This window comes from Phaethon aethereus, assembly GCF_964289735.1.
Source record: "Phaethon aethereus genome assembly, chromosome: 2".
In the NCBI taxonomy this organism is placed as follows: Eukaryota; Metazoa; Chordata; class Aves; order Phaethontiformes; family Phaethontidae; genus Phaethon; species Phaethon aethereus.
Window position 1 is genome coordinate 117,684,764 of NC_138582.1, and position 17,808 is coordinate 117,702,571.

The 17,808-nt window shown below is 41.4% G+C and overlaps 1 protein-coding gene across 1 annotated transcript in view; it reads left to right on the forward strand.

The window, feature by feature from the left end:
* The window catches only part of BMPER (BMP binding endothelial regulator), a gene marked incomplete at both ends in the record, with an annotated part of 150,029 nt that overhangs the window by 61,986 nt on the left and 70,235 nt on the right, over positions 1 to 17,808 (forward strand). Inside the window, one exon of the mRNA XM_082015525.1 lies at positions 16,254 to 16,353. Within this exon, the coding sequence (XP_081871651.1) occupies positions 16,254 to 16,353 (100 nt within the window). The remainder of the gene's footprint in view (positions 1 to 16,253; positions 16,354 to 17,808) is intronic.

The window sequence follows — 17,808 nt, forward strand, 5'->3', positions numbered from 1 at the left end:
AAATTATACATGAGGAGTCCAGAGTTTGCCTCAGATACAGTAGTTGCCTCATACTCTGAGTGATAACGTGACTGATCATCCTTCCTTGCTTCCTCTTAGTAAGAGGGGGAGAAAAAGAAGAAGACAGTACTAATATATCTTATGTTGCTAATGCCGATATGCGATCTAAAGGGATTTGAGCCAACTTGGAGAACTCTTTGAAACCAGCAGTAAAATTAATTAAGAAAGTTTGAGAGGGCTAAGGATGGAAGGGATAATACAGAGATTTCATTTGGCTTTGAAGAGGAGCCCTTCCTAAGCAAGTGTTTCACATTTGGGAGGAGAGCTGGGAGGAGGATGAAGTTGCAAAATCATCCCTTTTTTGTTACACTTATTTTGGTTACTCCAGATTGCTTAAAACAGACATGAGTTGAGAGGGGAGGTCTCATACACACACAAATTGTAGCGTTGTTTTCTAGAGAGTGATGCATTTTCTTCTGTGTTTTCACTTAAAGACAATCCTCTTAGTTCTGGTACATGCACTTTCTTAAATGTCATGTGAAGAGTAAGCAGCATTTTGAGGGATGCTCCCAGTAGCAATTTCTCTTCATCCTTATTTTTCTGCTTCTATTTAATTTATATCTGAGGAAGAAACCATGTTATGCCTGTGCCAAAACAAGACCCCTCTGCTGCCTCTCCTACAACACTTCTCTTGCTAATGCCACCTGGAGAAAGCCTGGCACACAGAATTTGGTGGCCCTCCTCAACCATTGAAATTGTTGGCTAAACTTTCTTTCCTTGAAAGGCAGAGTAGACTTCTAAGTAGATTTGGTTTGGTTTTCCCTTTGCATAAGTCCTAATTTGTGCTGGGGAAGACAGTTCGTGCTTGCAGATTACCATCTGGACAAGCTTATTGCAGATTTTTACAGAGACCTTGGGAGAAATGGAAGTCTCAAAGTCAAAAATAACCTTTTTATCTAATCTTCTCAAAATATGGTGATTAGCAAATCCTAACCAGGACTTAAGTGTGTACAGGATTTGGCAGAGTTATGCTTACACTTGCAAAAAATTCAAGCCTATCTTTTTCTGCAATCTGAAAATGTATGAGAGAAAAAACATTTTCTCCTAAAGAAATAATGAAATTATTATGAAAATAAAGTCCCTGTAGAGTCTTTGAACTACAAACAAAATGGAATTGCCAGTCAGACTCCCCTAGTGTTATTGAAAAAATACCAGCTTAATGTCAGTCAGAATAACTTTTTTTTTAAATTAAATGCTTGATCGATCCTAAAAATTAAGAGTTCAGTAATATTAAGAATAGCCAATAACAGAAGTGTTTGTCACCCACAGAAAAGAGAAAAATAGAAAGCCCTTGGCTACTCTAGTATCAATTTAACTTGGAGACAGAATTGCAGGGACCTCATGCAGGCTCACTTGGCAACAATTACCTTCTTCAGTCTTCTGTTTCTATCATCCATTTCTATTTTTAGCCCCATCTGTAAAAATATGTTTTTGCCAAGGAGCAAAGGCAGGATAAATTGCAGACAGCATGTAAGCAAACAAAGAAATCACAAAGCGTACAGGACAGTCACAGTTGCAGTTTTCTTAAGCTGCTTCCCATTCGTTCCCTGGCTTTGTGTTACCTATTTAGACCATAAAGCTGTTCAGGCAAACACTTAGTCTTTTGGCTTTTTCATTTATGCTTAAAGCCCGCCGCACATTGTTTGTACCGATGTAAATACATTCCTTACTCTTAGCGGAGAAGATCTGCACTGCCCCACTCCAAGGAGAACTGGGAAAATTTTGTTACGTCATTTAGCAACAATGCTTTGTACAAACACCTGTAACAGATGCGGGCAGCTTCAAGTTCTCAGCTCGTGATCTATCTTTTCTGGGACATACTACCTAGGTACAGTGCCACGCTAAGAGGTCAATGTGGTCTGCAGGCAAGCCAGGAGTGATGTCTCATCTCTGGCCAGCTCAAAATGTTGAAAAAAGGAGATTTGTGAGCACCTTTCTGTGCAGCCATGCTGCAGAGGTCTTACTGTCACTAAAATATGTAGACCTGAGCATAGTCTGAAGTGAAGATAGTCGGCTGTGGAGAACAGCTACCATTTGGGGTAGGACAGCTTTTGGTTATTCAACATGGGCACTTTTGTGCCATTGAGTAGTGCACCTGGCTGCTTGCTGTTGTGCTAGGAAGGTATGGGTCTCCAGTGGTAAATCCTTTATCATGTCTGCCAGTGCTCTGGAAATGTCTTGGATAGTCACAGGGTCTGAGGTGGCACGGGCTAGCGATGTGTATGAGAATTTTGCCCAGAGGGACTTTTTAGCTAGTGTGGTCCATTCTTACAGCTCTAATTTGCTCTAACTGGTCACTAATTGGAATATGGTTTGTCTTGAATTGCTGATGGCTAGCAGCCACCTTCTAATTGCTATTTGTTCATATATCTGTTTGATAGTACATAATTATCCTTGAATGATGTTTTCTTCTGGCATGCATTTCTCTGGGGGGCAATGTGAGTACTGAAAATCTCCTTTGCGATGTAGGGTAAAGATGTAGGAGGTGGTCTTTGTATGTATATAGTCAGTAAGGTATTTGGCTTCATCTGATGTATCTACTAACTGTAGTATGTAAATTATTAGAAGCACATTTACTGTACGAAATACATGAAAATGGATTATAGCATGCTAGCTCTGTGAGCTAGAAGGCTGGACTCCTTAAATTCAGTAGAAAATTTTGCTTTGTGTGGGGGTTTTTTCCTCTCTTTACAGTAACCCCAGGAACGACATACAGTGCTTTTGTATGGCATATGGTAATTTTAGCAAATACTGGTTCACTGAAATGGAGCAGTCAGTTGGAAAATTCCTGCAGAGGAAGTGCAAGCCTTCCTCATCCCACGAGGAGTGCGCTGTGGAAACCGGCCACTTTCTATACCTAATCAGATCTAACACGTGTAGCACCAGTGACATGCTAATAAAACTGTCAGGCCTCTGGACCAGATATTTACACCCATGTTTTTAGATTCTCTGTAAGAAAAAAGAAACTCTCCTTGTGGATGAAAAATGATGTGTGAATCTGTAAGGCTAGGCTGAAAAGAAGCAGATGCTGACATTTCTAGAGTTAATATTTTTGCCTTAAAAACACTTCTGTCATCAGCCTCCACTTATAAGAGCGGAGGAGCACTTATCTAAACAAACATGGCAGCTGTTTTATATGATGGGTCTGTTTTTTAAATAGTAAAAAATATTGTATCATTTTGAAAGGTATAGCTGCCTTTAGTGTTAATTTACAATAATATGTTGGAGTGTATAGCTGTTTCTTGCTTTAGAATAATTTCAGATGACACTTTCTCACATTATCTGAAAACCTCCCTGCAAGGTCAGCATGAGCAGAGGGAAGTTTAATAACTGGAAGTGCATGCAGCTGACAATACTGCAAATGCTGCAAACTTGCTGAGGAGAGTTGTGGATTGCAATCTCAGGAACATGTTAAAAAAATTAAGAGTAGGGAAAAAAAGACAAGAAGTTTTAGAGAAGTAAATTATCTAAGTTCTCTGCCTGTGGGATGAGGGTTACGATATAAATAACTCACATTTTTTTCAAATGTCTTTGCTCTACTAATTAACTTCTTTCTAGTAGTTCAACAAATCCTGCACATAAAAATGTATGATTCTGTTTCCTATGGGCATCTTTAATGAGTCACTTTACACTGATTTGAAGACCATTTTACATCATTAGACATGTACAAAGGAGACTTAACAGGGCCAAGGAAAGACCTACACCTGCAACCAAAGCCAAATTTTATTTGCTTGCTTATTATCTCTCTTAGGGACTATTAATAGCTTTTGATGACGAGGCAGTAAGCCAAATATAAGAATGCACTGTAATTTGCATTTCCAATTGCATGTGGTGTGATCTCCATTCTTAGTCTTAATATGATGTAAGTATTTTCTGAAATGTAAAATGCAGAAAGATCTTCCTGTGTGAGATGTCCCAGAATGTGAAAAATTCTTCCTTCAGGGTATGTGACCTCTTTGTTAGGCTCTAGAAACATAATCCTTCTTTCTCGACCACCTAATGGTTTCATATAGATCTTTTCATTTTTGACTGCTGGATGATGTTGTTTATTAAGACGACGATGGAGTGCCTTCGTCTTGGGCTGTGCCTCTATTCTGAAGTGCTTTGGTTAGCAGGATATTATTATTATTTCCAACTCCTCTGGCAGTCTTTTGGAATGAAGTTGGCCATGTGCTGTGGCCTGTGTATATGGCCTTGCAAAGAATTTAGATATAAGACCATCCAGTTTGTGAATGTCATGTGAGCTTACCTCAGAGATAAGTGCCAAGCTGGTTGGCTTGCTGTAACAGTGCTGACCCAGAACAAGAACAGCAGCAGGCCTTTAGACAGGTGCCAGAAGAGCTGGCCTGGCTAAAATATAGCCAGCCCTGGCGTGCTGTAGGTGCCTAAATGGTTAAACCCATATTTCTGTAGATTCTACAACATGCCTAAGCTGTCCCTGAGGAACCTACAATTTTTATAGATCTGGGCATCAGCCTTTTACAGATGCATTGCTGCCAATGAGAAGCCAGTAATTAGCAACAGAATCCCACCCATAAATTAACAGCAGTAGCTGGATATGAACTTTATTGGGAAAAAATTGGAAGAAAAGACAGGGGAGACCTGAGTGTATGTCAGGGTCCATGCAGGGATGTGAAGGAGGAATGGACTGCTCAGGGTTTCATCTATCCCATGCATGTGCAGAGGCTTTGCAAGCCAGGAAGGAGGGGAAAAAACAGTCATTCCTCTACCAGTCTTGCTAGCCAGGACTGGGAAATATCAGAATTTGCTGCTGATGCTTCTGTAAGTCATTACCCCTGGAGGAAGAAGGAAGTGGTAGAGGAACTATGACTTGTAAATGATTCCTAATCAAAGTGCTTCCCAAGGCTATTCCTGGAGAGCTGCAGATTCCTCAGCACCCCTTGCTCAGGCTTGTGTTTAAGACTAAAACGTGTTACTTTCCCTTGATCACAAGCCAGAGTGTGCCCTATGCTGGAGTAAAGCCAAGCCATATCTCTGGGGAGGGACAGCTCTAGGTAGTACAAAACAGTTGAATTGTGCACTGTGGTATTACGGATGTTACTATAGTGCTGTTGGCCTACAGTGAGTCTAATCCTATAACCACTTCAGGTAGACTGAAGCTACCCTTGTGACTCTTTCACTGTAGGAAGAGTTTCGTAACTGGTTTCATAAAGGTAGCCCAGGTTTCCTAAAACTTTATTTCCAAGAAATCCGCTGAACGAGCTGCAGTTTAGCACTTTGCTGAAGTCTGCATAACTTGAAAAACTTTAGTGTATTTTTAACTCTCTTTGCTAAGTGCTTAGGACAAACAAGATCTCCCGTTAATGAAAACCTTTGATGGATGCATTAAGGAAGCAGTGCATATGTAATTCTATATTTCCTGAAGTTACCTCAGCAGGATACATGGAGCATAACGTTTAAGGAGGGTACGTGCATGTATAAAGGTCTTGTAAAAAGCTGTAAGTAGTGTCCTTACTACTGCTACAGGAGTAAGATTTATTTTACCACGGATGTTCTGCATATATCAGTGTACTTTATCATCAAACCTTCAGGCAAGGGCATCCATAAATTGTAGAAACAGCCAATGAAGGATTAAGTCTCAACCTCTCCAATACCTCATTGCCCTGAATCACTGAGGGAGATTTGTTCTCTTTGCTTGTGTATGGAACAGTGACTTGGTGTGGGCTGTTCTGGCAGGTTTTGACCTAGTAACAGCTTTTCCAAATTCAGGTGTGTAGGCACCTTCTTTTCAATTGTGTGCTTTTTCCCTTTTCCAAGAACAACCCTAGCTGGCTTTATTTATGACCTTATTTATTTGCACCTCCAAAAAATGAAGCTTCAATGCAATGAAATGAAGTTCATATTGTCTACAAGAAAGTATCCACACTGATGAAAATGAAGCCTTTATTTTGTTTTTAAATGCCAGATATCAAAACTTGGGCATTCAGAGATTTAATTCACTCAAGTCTTGCAATTCAGTCCTGCAGATAACTTCGGGTGAATTATTTAAAACTAATACTCTAAGGCAAAGCTGTGCGGATACATCTGTAGAGTTTCTTGTCATGAACAAGTGTTTTAAAGAATGATGATGAAGTGAGAGTCAGAATTATCACCTTTCTCAGGACCACAATGGTACTAGTATTCTGCGTGTGCAAGAAACACACTGGGGACCCTGGAGGGATTTAATAACTGTGTGTCTCTGCGAATAGCCTGTTCAGAAGGAAAAACTGTTCTCAGAATGGAGGCCAGTACTGTGCCGTAATGTGGGAACTGGAAGTGAGGGCGAAGGTACTCACCGATAGCTGCCAAAGTGTGGGGTTTATAGGAGTACTGTTTATTGTAGGACATAGCTAGAAAAGCTTGTAAGGTAGTATCACAAAGCTTATGCTGCAGAAAAAGAAAAAAAAAAGGAAAACCTTTGTGCAAGTTTATCTTATGAAAAGCCAGTGCTATTTATATAAATACATTGTGGCAGTGACTATCATTTTGCAAGCATCGAGTTAGGACTTCGAAACGTTATGCAAATGCACTGGTGGTGTATACACAACTGTACACCCACTGGACTGTGCTTCATGTGTTCTTGACGCCAATGAAAACAAAGCAGCCTCCAACTGATTCAGGGGAGAAGTCATGGCTGCAAGAAGCCAGGACCTGCTTTAGAGAGCTACTGCTCTGCTTCTAATAACTGAAGTTAGGAAAGTCCTTGGATTTAACCCTAGCTTTCTTATTATCTGGGATGGGACATGAATAAGCTGAAGAAGCTTGTTAGTGGTTTTTAATAGTTTTTCTGGCCACAGACAGTTTCCAGTGTAACATGTTTTATTGCAATTTTTCATAGAAACAGTTCTTTTTAGAAGAGAAATAAATAATCATGTGGCTCACGGCAAAGCTTCCCCAGTCACTGGAGACCTCTGGTGTAACAGCTAAATTAATCACAAATAGCTGAACTCTCTCCTGCAGTGGCATGCCAGAATTGTTTCCTTGCCAATGTGTTTGCTTCCCTTCTTCTGTCCCCATGAAGCTGCTGCTCTTTACCCCCAAGGTGGTGGGGAGCTCTACCCCTTTCTGCAGTGTGGTGCTGCCCTGCTGGCCCATTCCTGGTTATATGGTTATCTTGGCTCATTTTTCACCATTGCAACTTTTGGGACTTTTGTTCAAAATGCTGTCATCCAAAGCAGACAAAATCAGTGGAAAGACTCCCACTGATTTATATGACCTTTGATGCAGCCCTTGCCTACATCCTGCCTTAAAATCTACCTCTTCCACCACGTGTATGTCTTCTAACCTCCAGCATTATAGAAAGGCATTGTGCTATAGGGAGTGATCTACGGTGCTAGATCCCTATCCCTGTTTTCCCTAGCAGCATTCAGAGAGATGACTTGGCACTGTTTGACTGTGCCCTGTGCAGCAACTGGCAGGGAGATTAGAGAGGGAAGCATAGCCTATAGAAGGATGTCTGGTTTATAGGAAACACCAAGATATATGTGGAGGATATGTGCAGTGGTACTTGCAGTTGTGGCATTTCTGTTAAGTAGCTCTCTATTAACAAACAGCTATTTTAAATTTCAGAAGTCTGAAGCCCTTTGATACTACTACCCAGCATGCACTATATAAGGCGCAGTGGCAGTGATCTGTTTAATGAGACCTGCAGCAAGGAAGAGAGTTTGATTAGTAAGTGTGTAAAACGGCAGCAACGGAGGTGATGTGAAAGGATTCAGACTAGAGGAAAAGCTGTATTTGAGATGCTGGCCAATCATCTCCGTGCTGAAAGCAAGAGCTAACCTGCTATGTAGCACTGAGCAGTGTTGGTAAAGTGGAGAAAATGAAGAAAAAGAAAAATACCTAACTTTTTAGATATTCTCTTGCTGGGAAAAAAATTCTGAGAAATAAGTGATGCTCTGCTGCTGGGAATAGTGCCTGGGATAATTAAACAGTCCACAAAGGTGTTTGAGGTGCAGTGTGAATCCAGACATCTCTGAGTTGTAGACAGATACTGTTGATTTTTTTTAACTCACTATCAACTAGCAGAAGAAGGAGTACGCACTTATATTACAGAGCTGAAAGCTCTGCCTTCTGCATGTAACTTTATAGAAGTTCAAGAGTACCTGATGAAAGACAGAATAATTTGTGGGACACATTATTTCTGCTTGCAGGAGAGATTTGCTGAAAGAAACAGATCTACCCCCAGGAAAAAACCTGAGTTGTTGAACTGTCCAGGAGAAGGATCAATAAAATAACAGCTCCCAAAGCAGAACAAGTATGTGGGCTCCAGCTGAAAGCATCCAGCACTCAGGGTAGTTGCAGGCCAGTCTGGAACACAGTTATCATGAATCTGTGTACAGGAAAGACAAGAACAAAAATGCCTCCTCTCATGGCAATGGTGCAATAGGTATGTGACGCGCACCTGTCATGTCCCATTGCCACTGCTAACCAAGGAATAGACATATTGTTCCAGGAGCAGCAGAAGTAACAAAGCTCTGTTTCTATAGATGTGTGGCCCTTGCTCCTTTATCTGCCCTAACTCAAATAATCTGAGCTTTCCTCCAGTACCTCCACGACATGAGCACCAAGCAAAAAGTCTGGGAGATGCTGCCTGGATTGCCAGCTGCTGCCTAACACTGTGGCATGCTTTCTGGTGTCCCTTCTGGGAAAGAAGTTGGGGACTCTTTACTCTCTGCAGCAGTCCAGTTCTCACAAAACTTGCAGGAACTTCACATCCTTGAGGTCTTAATGTAATTTTGATTTTTGCTGTCTTATGTCTATATACCTTTTTCAGAGGAATCCCTTGATCATTTGTGACTGGAGCTGGTCAGGGATTCACAAGCTACAGGTGTGCCTGGTTTGTGCCTGCATAAACCTTCTTTCCTTAGAAAATCAGTCTGAAAGGGGAAAAGCACACACTGTGGTTAAACCTTTCAAGGCTTCAAGTGAAGAGGGGCTATTTACAACATCACTTTCAACAGAGCCAAGAGCTCAGTGTGTAAGACCTGAAGGGGAGAGGCCTGCCGGCTGTTCAGCTGCTAGAATCTGCAGCTAGGCTGTTGGGTCAGTGAGCAATTTCATTTCAGCTGGATTGTGAAGCCAGATGCAATATAATCTCAGTAACACTTCTGCACAGTGCTATTAGACCACAGAAATATGACCAAGTGCTGGTTGCGCTGAGTCCCCCGGCTGAGAGCAGAGTGCCTCGTGACCTTCCCCAAGGAGCCCTTCTGCAGTTCCAGCAACTGAGAAATTTTAAGAGTTGTGTCTCTGCCGGTGCATACTTAAAGAAAACTACTGTGCAACCCAAGATTTCATTTTCCAGAATGTTCCTTTTCACCCAAGGCAGTAAATACCCTGGTCCGCCACCTCCTCCCACAGGAGAGTTGGTGCAAATCGTGTTTCAAAACTTGAAAGAACCAGGACCAGCAGCTCCCCAGCACTCCAATTTCAAAGTGGAGAGCTATACCCCAGAACAGCATACTTCAGTCTCTGGGAGGATGCTGTGATATTTCAGCAAGCACAGCAAACCACTTCCCTCTGAAAAAGAAAATTTATTTTTGTCATCCAAGCAATCCCAGGAAATGTGGCTCTTGAGATGTGGAATAGATGACAAGACTGGATCATCTTGGAACTTACATGAGTCGCTTTGTACACATTGTATTTGGTTGATGGAAAGCACGACAGTATTTAGAGGCTTCACCCTACCCTAATGGATAATTTAGTTAATTCCTCACCAGCTGGATACAACTGCATAGAGAATAATTTACAAAAGAGGGAGGCTTTTTGGTTCCTGATTTTAGGTCAAGGTGTTCCAACTCTGTGACACTTTGCAACTGCACTTGCAATTTGCTAGGACCTCAGGGACGTGAATTTACATTAGTTGGAGACAACTAATTGAGTTTTCTTATTAATATAGGTTGTTGATAACACAAACAGTACTCCTAACTACTAGTATTATAAGGGTGCACATGGAGGAAGGGGTGGTAGAGTTAAACTCTTACCTGTTAAAAATTGATGGAGTTCTTTAGGTGTCTCTTGGCTGTGTCAAGGAATGCCTTTGCATCAGACTGGAAGAAAACAAGCTCAAGGAATGGGACTGTGTAAACTTCATGAGGTTCAACATGGCCGAGTGCAGGGTTCTGCACCTGGGTTGGGGCAACCCCCAGCATCAGTAGAGGCTGGAGAATGAAGGGACTGAGAGCAGCCCTACTGAGAAGGACTTGGGGGTACTGGTGAAGGAAAAGCTGGACATGAACTGGCAATGAAGACTCGCAGCCCAGAAGGCCAGCTGTATCCTGGGCTGCATCAAAAGCAGCGTGGCCAGCAGGTTGAGGGAGGTGATTCTGCCCCTCTACTTCACTCTGGGGAATCCCCACGTGGAGTGCTGCGTCCAGCTCTGGAACCCTCAGCACAGGAAAGACATGGACCTGTTGGAGAGGGTCCAGAAGAGGGCCACAAAAATGATCAGAGGGATGGAACACCTCTCCTGTGAGGACAGGCTGAGAGAGATGGGCTTGCTTAGCCTGGAGCAGAGAAGGCTCCAGGGAGACCTTATTGCAGCCTTCCAGTACTTAAAGGGAGCTTCTAAGAAAGATGGGGACAGACTTTTTAGCAGGGCCTGTTGTGATACGACAATGGTTTTAAACTAAAAGGGTAGATTTAGACTAGATATAAGGAAGAAATTTTTGACAATGAGGGTGGTGAAACACTGGCACAGGTTGCCCAGAGAGGTGATAGATGCCCCATCCCTAGCAACATTCCAGGTCAGGTTGGATGGGGCTCTGAGCAACCTGATCTAGTTGAAGATGTTCCTGCTCATTGCACAGCGGTTGGACTAGATGACCTTAAAAGGTCCCTTTCAACCCAAAGATTGTATGATTCTATGATGATTCTATGAAAACAGTGAGAAAGGATAGTTTAAGAATTGTGCTTTTGCCCCAGAATTTGCTCTGGAATTTTAGATATAAGAATCTTTCAGTTTACCATTTTTAGTCTGTATAGATTTTAAGTAATTTAAGACAACAATATTTATCCGCACTAATCTGTATGATCTAGTATTAAAATGAAAGTGAGGCCTTTAAAATATTTGCTGTGTATGCAGTTCTTAGGACACCCATTTGGACTGTCACTAGGACCACTTTCTAAAGCCTTCCTATAGTATTCATATCGCAGCAAATAGGGTTTAAGATCTAGATCCAGAGTTTAAAAATCTAGCACACACAAGGCAGTGTAAATACATGCTGTTTTGAACAGAAGCTCAAGATCTTCCTATTCTGATTTTTATCCAATATTTTCTAAAGAGGCATTTTTTAAATCCTAGTCTAGACAATAGATCAGGCTGCAGGGATGTGGGAAGCTCTGGCTTGTCTGTCTGTCTGTTTGCTGAACTGATTGATGTACTCTTTGCTTTTCTGCTGAGAACTGTTTCACTACTTTGTGCATGTCCTAAAAACCTTTTCCCTCCCATGACCCTTCCAGGCAACTCACTGTGCATGACATGGCTGTTTCAGAGACCCTGAAATACTGCGTAAAGCCGAAGCTACTCCCAGAGGCTATCTGCCACATACTGCACCAGCATTCTTATAAGAACCTGAGTGCCTTTCATCTGATTTGGGGGAGAACACCTATTTTATTTCGAGATTAAAACCACACTCCAAATATGGTATCCTCTCACTTTTGTGCCTGAAGTCTAATTACATGACACATCAGGGATTGTACATCTGATTGTAAACTCAAGGTATGGGTTTACAAGCATGTGATTCCAGGGACATTTTGAAGATGTTTGCATAGTACATGTTGCTGGCCTGTTTTATGTATTTAGTACATGTCTGGCAGGTAGTGGAAGTCTTTATTATCACACAGTAGTTAATACGTCAGACAGACGTCAGGCGAGTGTATGCAAGCCAATACACTATCCAATTCACATAGGAAGCCTTAGACACATCAATGCATGTGGTGTAGTGAAATAGGAGTCCTGGTATGACTTAATCTTTTTTTTTTCCAGAATGGTAATATTCATCATCATCTGAATCTCAAATGATCTATCTATCTTTTTATCAGCAGATTTCTATTCATTGCCTTTATGCTATTGCTGTCAGAAAAATGATGTCTCTTAATATGTTCATGGTGGCTGTAGTCACCCACACTATGCTAGAGGGGTAAAGACAAACAGTCATACAGTTGTGTGTTTATTTGGCTTCTCTTGCCACTGGCATGGGACAGACTTGCTCAGTCGTGACCCTGTTGAACTTTCAAAGGTATTTTTCATGCTGATGGCATAAAATCTTTATTCATAGCTGGAGACAAACTTGAACATCTGTCTTAGTTCTTACAGAAACCCCTGCTGAGGCTACAGTGTGTGCCTGACCTTGCTCTAAATGCTCTGCAGTTGAGAGAAATGTAATTTTGATATTTCTTCATATATTTTTTTCCCTGTAAGGATAGCCTCACTGGTGGCAAATGAAACCTTTCACACTTCTTCTAGAATGAAAGTTAAAAATAAATGCCCACAATGCACTGTGAGCTGAATCCTAATGCCAGCACTTAGACAAAATATTCTGCAAAATCAATGGAAATTTTACTTTTGTTGGAGGATTAGCAAAGTCTTTCAAGCACAAGGTGAACATAGGGCAAAACTAGGGAGGAATCTTTTTTAGGTGATTTACAGCTTCACTAAAGCACAGAGATAAAGCCTGAAAGAGAAATGGAAAATGAGAAGGCCACAAGAAACATGGTTCTTGATAATACTGAAGTTAACCTTTAACATTAAATAACATGTATATAAAATATTATTAGACATGCTCATTATCAGCAGCAAAAAAATTGGGAGTATGGAAACTGAGATTTCATGAGTGTTTTCAAAATCTGCCTATGTCAAGGGCAGCTCTGCTGTTGGTGGTCACTGTTCTCACCCTGATGGTAGATGAAGCCCAAGGCTCTTGGACATTAATTGCAACAGGCTCCTCCCAACCTTTGGGGAGTTTTTGGACAGGCAGTTTTTTCTGCAGACATTTTTTTCTCCATCTGTCCTAGCACACAGGCTGCATGTGGGTAGCTTGCCTAGAAACTGCAGTCTATCCTTCATCCAATGTCTCCAGCAAAGTCAGCCACAGCCTGGATGGGTGCATCTCTCAGCTCTGCCAAGTTTCTTGTGTCCTTATTGAACAGTGAAGTATTGTAGTAGAGGTAAGAGTTTAGCAGAAGTGGATGGATGGGTAGCTAGACTAGCTTCATGCTTTCGTTTTAGGGAAGATTCATCGTCTGTCTTTCTCAAAGATGGACCTCTCGTGGAAGAGTTGGAAAATGCTATTTCATCTTCCTCTCTCTTCTGTCTCTTGAGAAAGCTGCTGAGATGAAATGATGCCTCAGTCCACACCACCCTCTGAGCCGATGCCAGGGAGCCTCTTGCTTTGTTTTGCAGATGTGAGGTGGCAGCAGGAGTTATAATGTTTTTGTCTCCGAGATGGAAAATTAATCTTTTCATTGTAAACTGTAGATTTCTTATAACACCTGCTCCCTCCAGAGGACCATGGACTGGAGCAGCATCCCCTGATTAAGGCTTCATGTAACTATCACTCAAGGATTTATTTGCCCAGCTCTTGAATAGCATTTCCACAGGAAGCAGATGTCGCTTGTGCTTTATTGGTCTGTGCTGGCTTCCAGTTCAGGTGTGGTTTTACTGGAAGGTGTTGCTTCGGACTTGGAATATTCTGGCTGCCTGGGAGATGTTATGCTTAACAGGGAAATGTGAGCTAAAAGCTGGGAGGTGGAGGAGGCAAGGTGTTTACTGTGCAGTTCCCACTGTGGCTTAGACCATCCAGAGCCAACATTTTGCGCTCTGGCTTTATTTTTTCCCTTGACTTTTTAATTGAACATTTGTTGCACTGTTTTTCCTACACGGCTCTATTCCATGCAATTTAAAGCACTGGCAGCACTAGCTAATCCTGCTTTGAAAGCTAGTATTCTGAATGCTTTGTGAGTTTTGAATTGCAATGACTGAGAATTTTAAGAAAATAGAAACATCGTGTAGGTTTTCATATTTCCTTATAGTGCCCAAATCTCTCTGAGCTCTGTAGGGCAAGTAGAATTATTCTTCCTTTAAATGGTACAGGTTGATTTGCTTCAGACTGTTTTTGAACTTGCACACTAGCATGATGTTCAAGCCTGGAATAGCAGCAAGTTAAAAAATAGTTTGCTGTTAAAAAGCAGCATTACAGCTGGAAGCAGGAGTAGCAGTGGCGTAAAGAGAGAGATGCCACTTGGACTTAGTTTTGTGCAGAGGAGGGGCCAGTACAAAAGGTAAAAAAAGGAGCTATAAAAAAAAGGCTGAAATGAAGAAATATTTCCTATTATCCATGGCATTTTGTATTATAAAAAATATCTGTACAACAGGCAACAAAGGCAATGTCTCAATAATGTGCTAAGCCTGAGCTTTGATTCAATATGTGAAAGAAGCAAAAGTCCAGAGTGGTTCTGCAGAGGCCTAGGATATGTAAGCATTAAATACAGAAGCAAGGTTGCAAGAGAGGACCTGTGCTCACTATATGTTGGAGCATTGCTTTATCTTCATGGATGTATCTCTGATCCTGTCACTAGGTTGGCTGAGGTCTCCATGCCCTACCTTCCCATTTGCTGAATTGTCACCAAAGTTTGACCTTTGTCTTCTCGTAGACTTTTTCCCTGTGCTGAATGACTACACTGCTTCAGAGAGCCCTTCTCTGGTACTTTCTCTTTCATTCTGCACCTGTCTCTTCTCACAGAGCTATTCCCTCAGCATCATAAGGAACTTCAGTGAAGAATTCATTTTGTTTTGTCAAGTTTCTGGTCTGACCCTTAATTTAGAGCCGTCATTTCAGTCTACAATAAACTCTGTGCTCCTGCATGCTGCAGAGAAAGAATTACGAGCAGTCCTTAGCCACGTGCATTTAGGATGCTTCGTTAGCCCCATGGGACAGGTAGACTTCAGTGCCTGAAAACTTATTATAGAATGGGGGTACAATCAGTATGTTATTTTCTGGATAATAGTGTATATGTGGGTCTGCCTGTATGTAAAAACTTTTACATGATTCACTGAGGCCATTAGGAATGGCATAGCATCATTTCAGACATAGAGCTCTTAAAAATGAACAGCTTTTTCCATCTTTCCCCAGGGAGCCCTGAGAGGCATCCAGAGCGTAGGTGGGAGGAGACTGTTCATAAGTCTTCCATCACAGTATCCAGGAACACAAAGCTTATTGTTGGGATGAGCCTGCAGCTCTGAGTGATAAATAAGGCAGGGCAGTTAGATGAAAAGGGCTGACTTCTCTTGCTAAGATAAAGGTGGACTGATTTTTAAAGTTTAACAACCTGGACCTCTCATGGGTGTATGAAGCACATGTTGGTAGATGGTCTAGAGCTAAACACAGTATTCTATAAGCATGGTGAAGAAAACAGGGAATAGAGCAGAATGAGAACAAAGATTTCTTTTGACAGACTTTATCTTACACATATTTTCTGTGCTTTCATCTTTGCTGTGCTTTTTGCCTCTCCCTGTTTCTGATATTCATTGATATACCAGGATATATCCAGTCCGGGTTGCTTATATTTTTCTTCTTTTTTTGCCACATTCATTCTCAACATTTCATATACCCTTTTGGTTTTCAGTCCTCTGAAGAAAGCAGACCTTCTGGGTTTGCATAGTTCGACTTGGAGGCTAACAAGAATGTGCCTTCTTAAGTGATTTTGGCTTATTTGGTTTCTGAGGTCATGGACATAGCAGAAGAACACCTGCTCTCATCTTGCTTCAGCACTTAATCCCTGTCCCAGACAAGCCTAGAAGGGCACAGCACAGGAGGTGAAGAATTATGTAAAAAATTGCTCAATTACTTTTTTGAACATCCGGAAAGGTTCATGGATAATGATTTTATTCTGTTTTTTTCTTATCCTTCACCAAGAAATAAGATAGAAAGACACTATTTCTCCAACTATTACATTCATTGCTTGAGAGAATGAAAAAATATGAATAATCCAAGGTCTCTGCAAGCACTATAGAAAGTATTGAAGGACAGTTGTACACGCTCCTTGTATGCCTGATGCAAGCAGAAATTTCCGTTGGCAAATACTGCTTTGGCTAAGGCTTTTCAAGACTTGTTACCGGTCGGTCTTGGTGTGTGCATGTCTACTTGACATTTTGCTTTATTTTTTTTCTAACTGAGCCCGTTTTCCTTCAGGGTGGCAGGACACAGTGCATCCAAGAAGTCTGCCCCATTCTGTCATGTCCCCAGCACCTCAGTCACATTCCTGCTGGACAGTGTTGCCCCAAATGCTTAGGTGAGTGATTTTTTTTCCTGGGAATTTTGTAATTAGTATGTTAAGGTTTCTGCATAGCATCTTTTAAACCAGTATTTCACAATACTGGTAAATTCTGTGAGGTGGAAGAGACAGTTTTGCTCAGTGGAGTTTATAATCTACAGGTTTAAACTGGTACTCAGGGTCAGTGTGTAGCGTTGCAATAGGTGGTACTAAGTAAGCAGCCGCAGAAGAACATTTGAGCATAGATCAGTTGGCTTGCTTCAAGAAACAAATACAGAGATGTTTCCCACCTTCATTACAGGTTTTACAAAGGAGGTTGAGGCAGGAGGAAATGTTTTGTTGGAATTTGCCACAAGAAAAGTCCTCACCCTCTCATATTTTTGTTCAGGTGTGCATTTGCATTCTTGGTTTTGAGGAAATGCAGGTCAGAGGAAAGTTCTGGACTGAAATTGCATTCTCAGAAGCTGTTGCCAGAGAGGCCAGGGACCCAGGAATCTGCCTCATAGTTGCTTTCTTAAGGTGGAATCAGTGTCAGCAAGGAATATTTTCAGTTACGTTTTTCCAACACGTTTTAAAGGCATCAGAAGCCTCGAAGAAGGGCTAGTTCTTCCAAGTCATGCCAAGGAAGACAGTGACTTTTGAGAATCCTTATTTTGCTCTTACCATGTCTACAGATCCCACAGGTTAACATTCCTCAGCATGTGTCCCTCTATTTCACAAACAAGGAGCATTTACACCCTACCAAGTAAATTAGCTTTAATTTGGTCTATGAGGTTATAACTAGGTTTGGAAAATTTTCAGAGCTGGTAGCTCCCAGTTCTTCAACAGAAGCTTTTTGTCATTTTGACCATATTTTTACTACTATCCAAAGTCTGTTTCCAGGGCTAGGTTAGGGGTACAGAAAGGTCTGGCCCTGGAGGCAGCAAGCCATAGAGTGTTCCAGCTTCTTGTATTACTTAACATTTTTGATAGCTTGAAACAAACCTGAGTTTGTTTGTTTCTTTGTTTGTTTGTTTGTTTATTTGATAATTGAGAAATGCTACAGATAAATATCTGCCTGGAACATTTAACTACAGCACCAGAGAATAATACAGTAGAGGGATGAAACTGAGAGGAGAACAGTCCAAATGCTGAGCTTCTATTTTGTCTGAGGACATTTTTCCTTTTGTTCTGTAAACTCCCCTTGTACTCTCCACCCCATGCCTTTCCCAGCGGAATCTTCCTCTCCTTGATCTAGGCATTCAAAACCTAACCGTAATTTTTGACTGCTTCATGGGCATTTTTCTACAGATTCTTTTTTCACATCTTAGAAATGTCTGCAAATGAGTTCACTAATAATAATGATTTTCATTTTACGTGGTCTTCACTCTAAAGCACGTCATACCTGTGAATAGATAATGTCTATTCACAAGGAAATGTTGAAGGTTTTGGAGTGAATGTAGAGCCAAGGGATGTGGAGCACACTGCATAGTA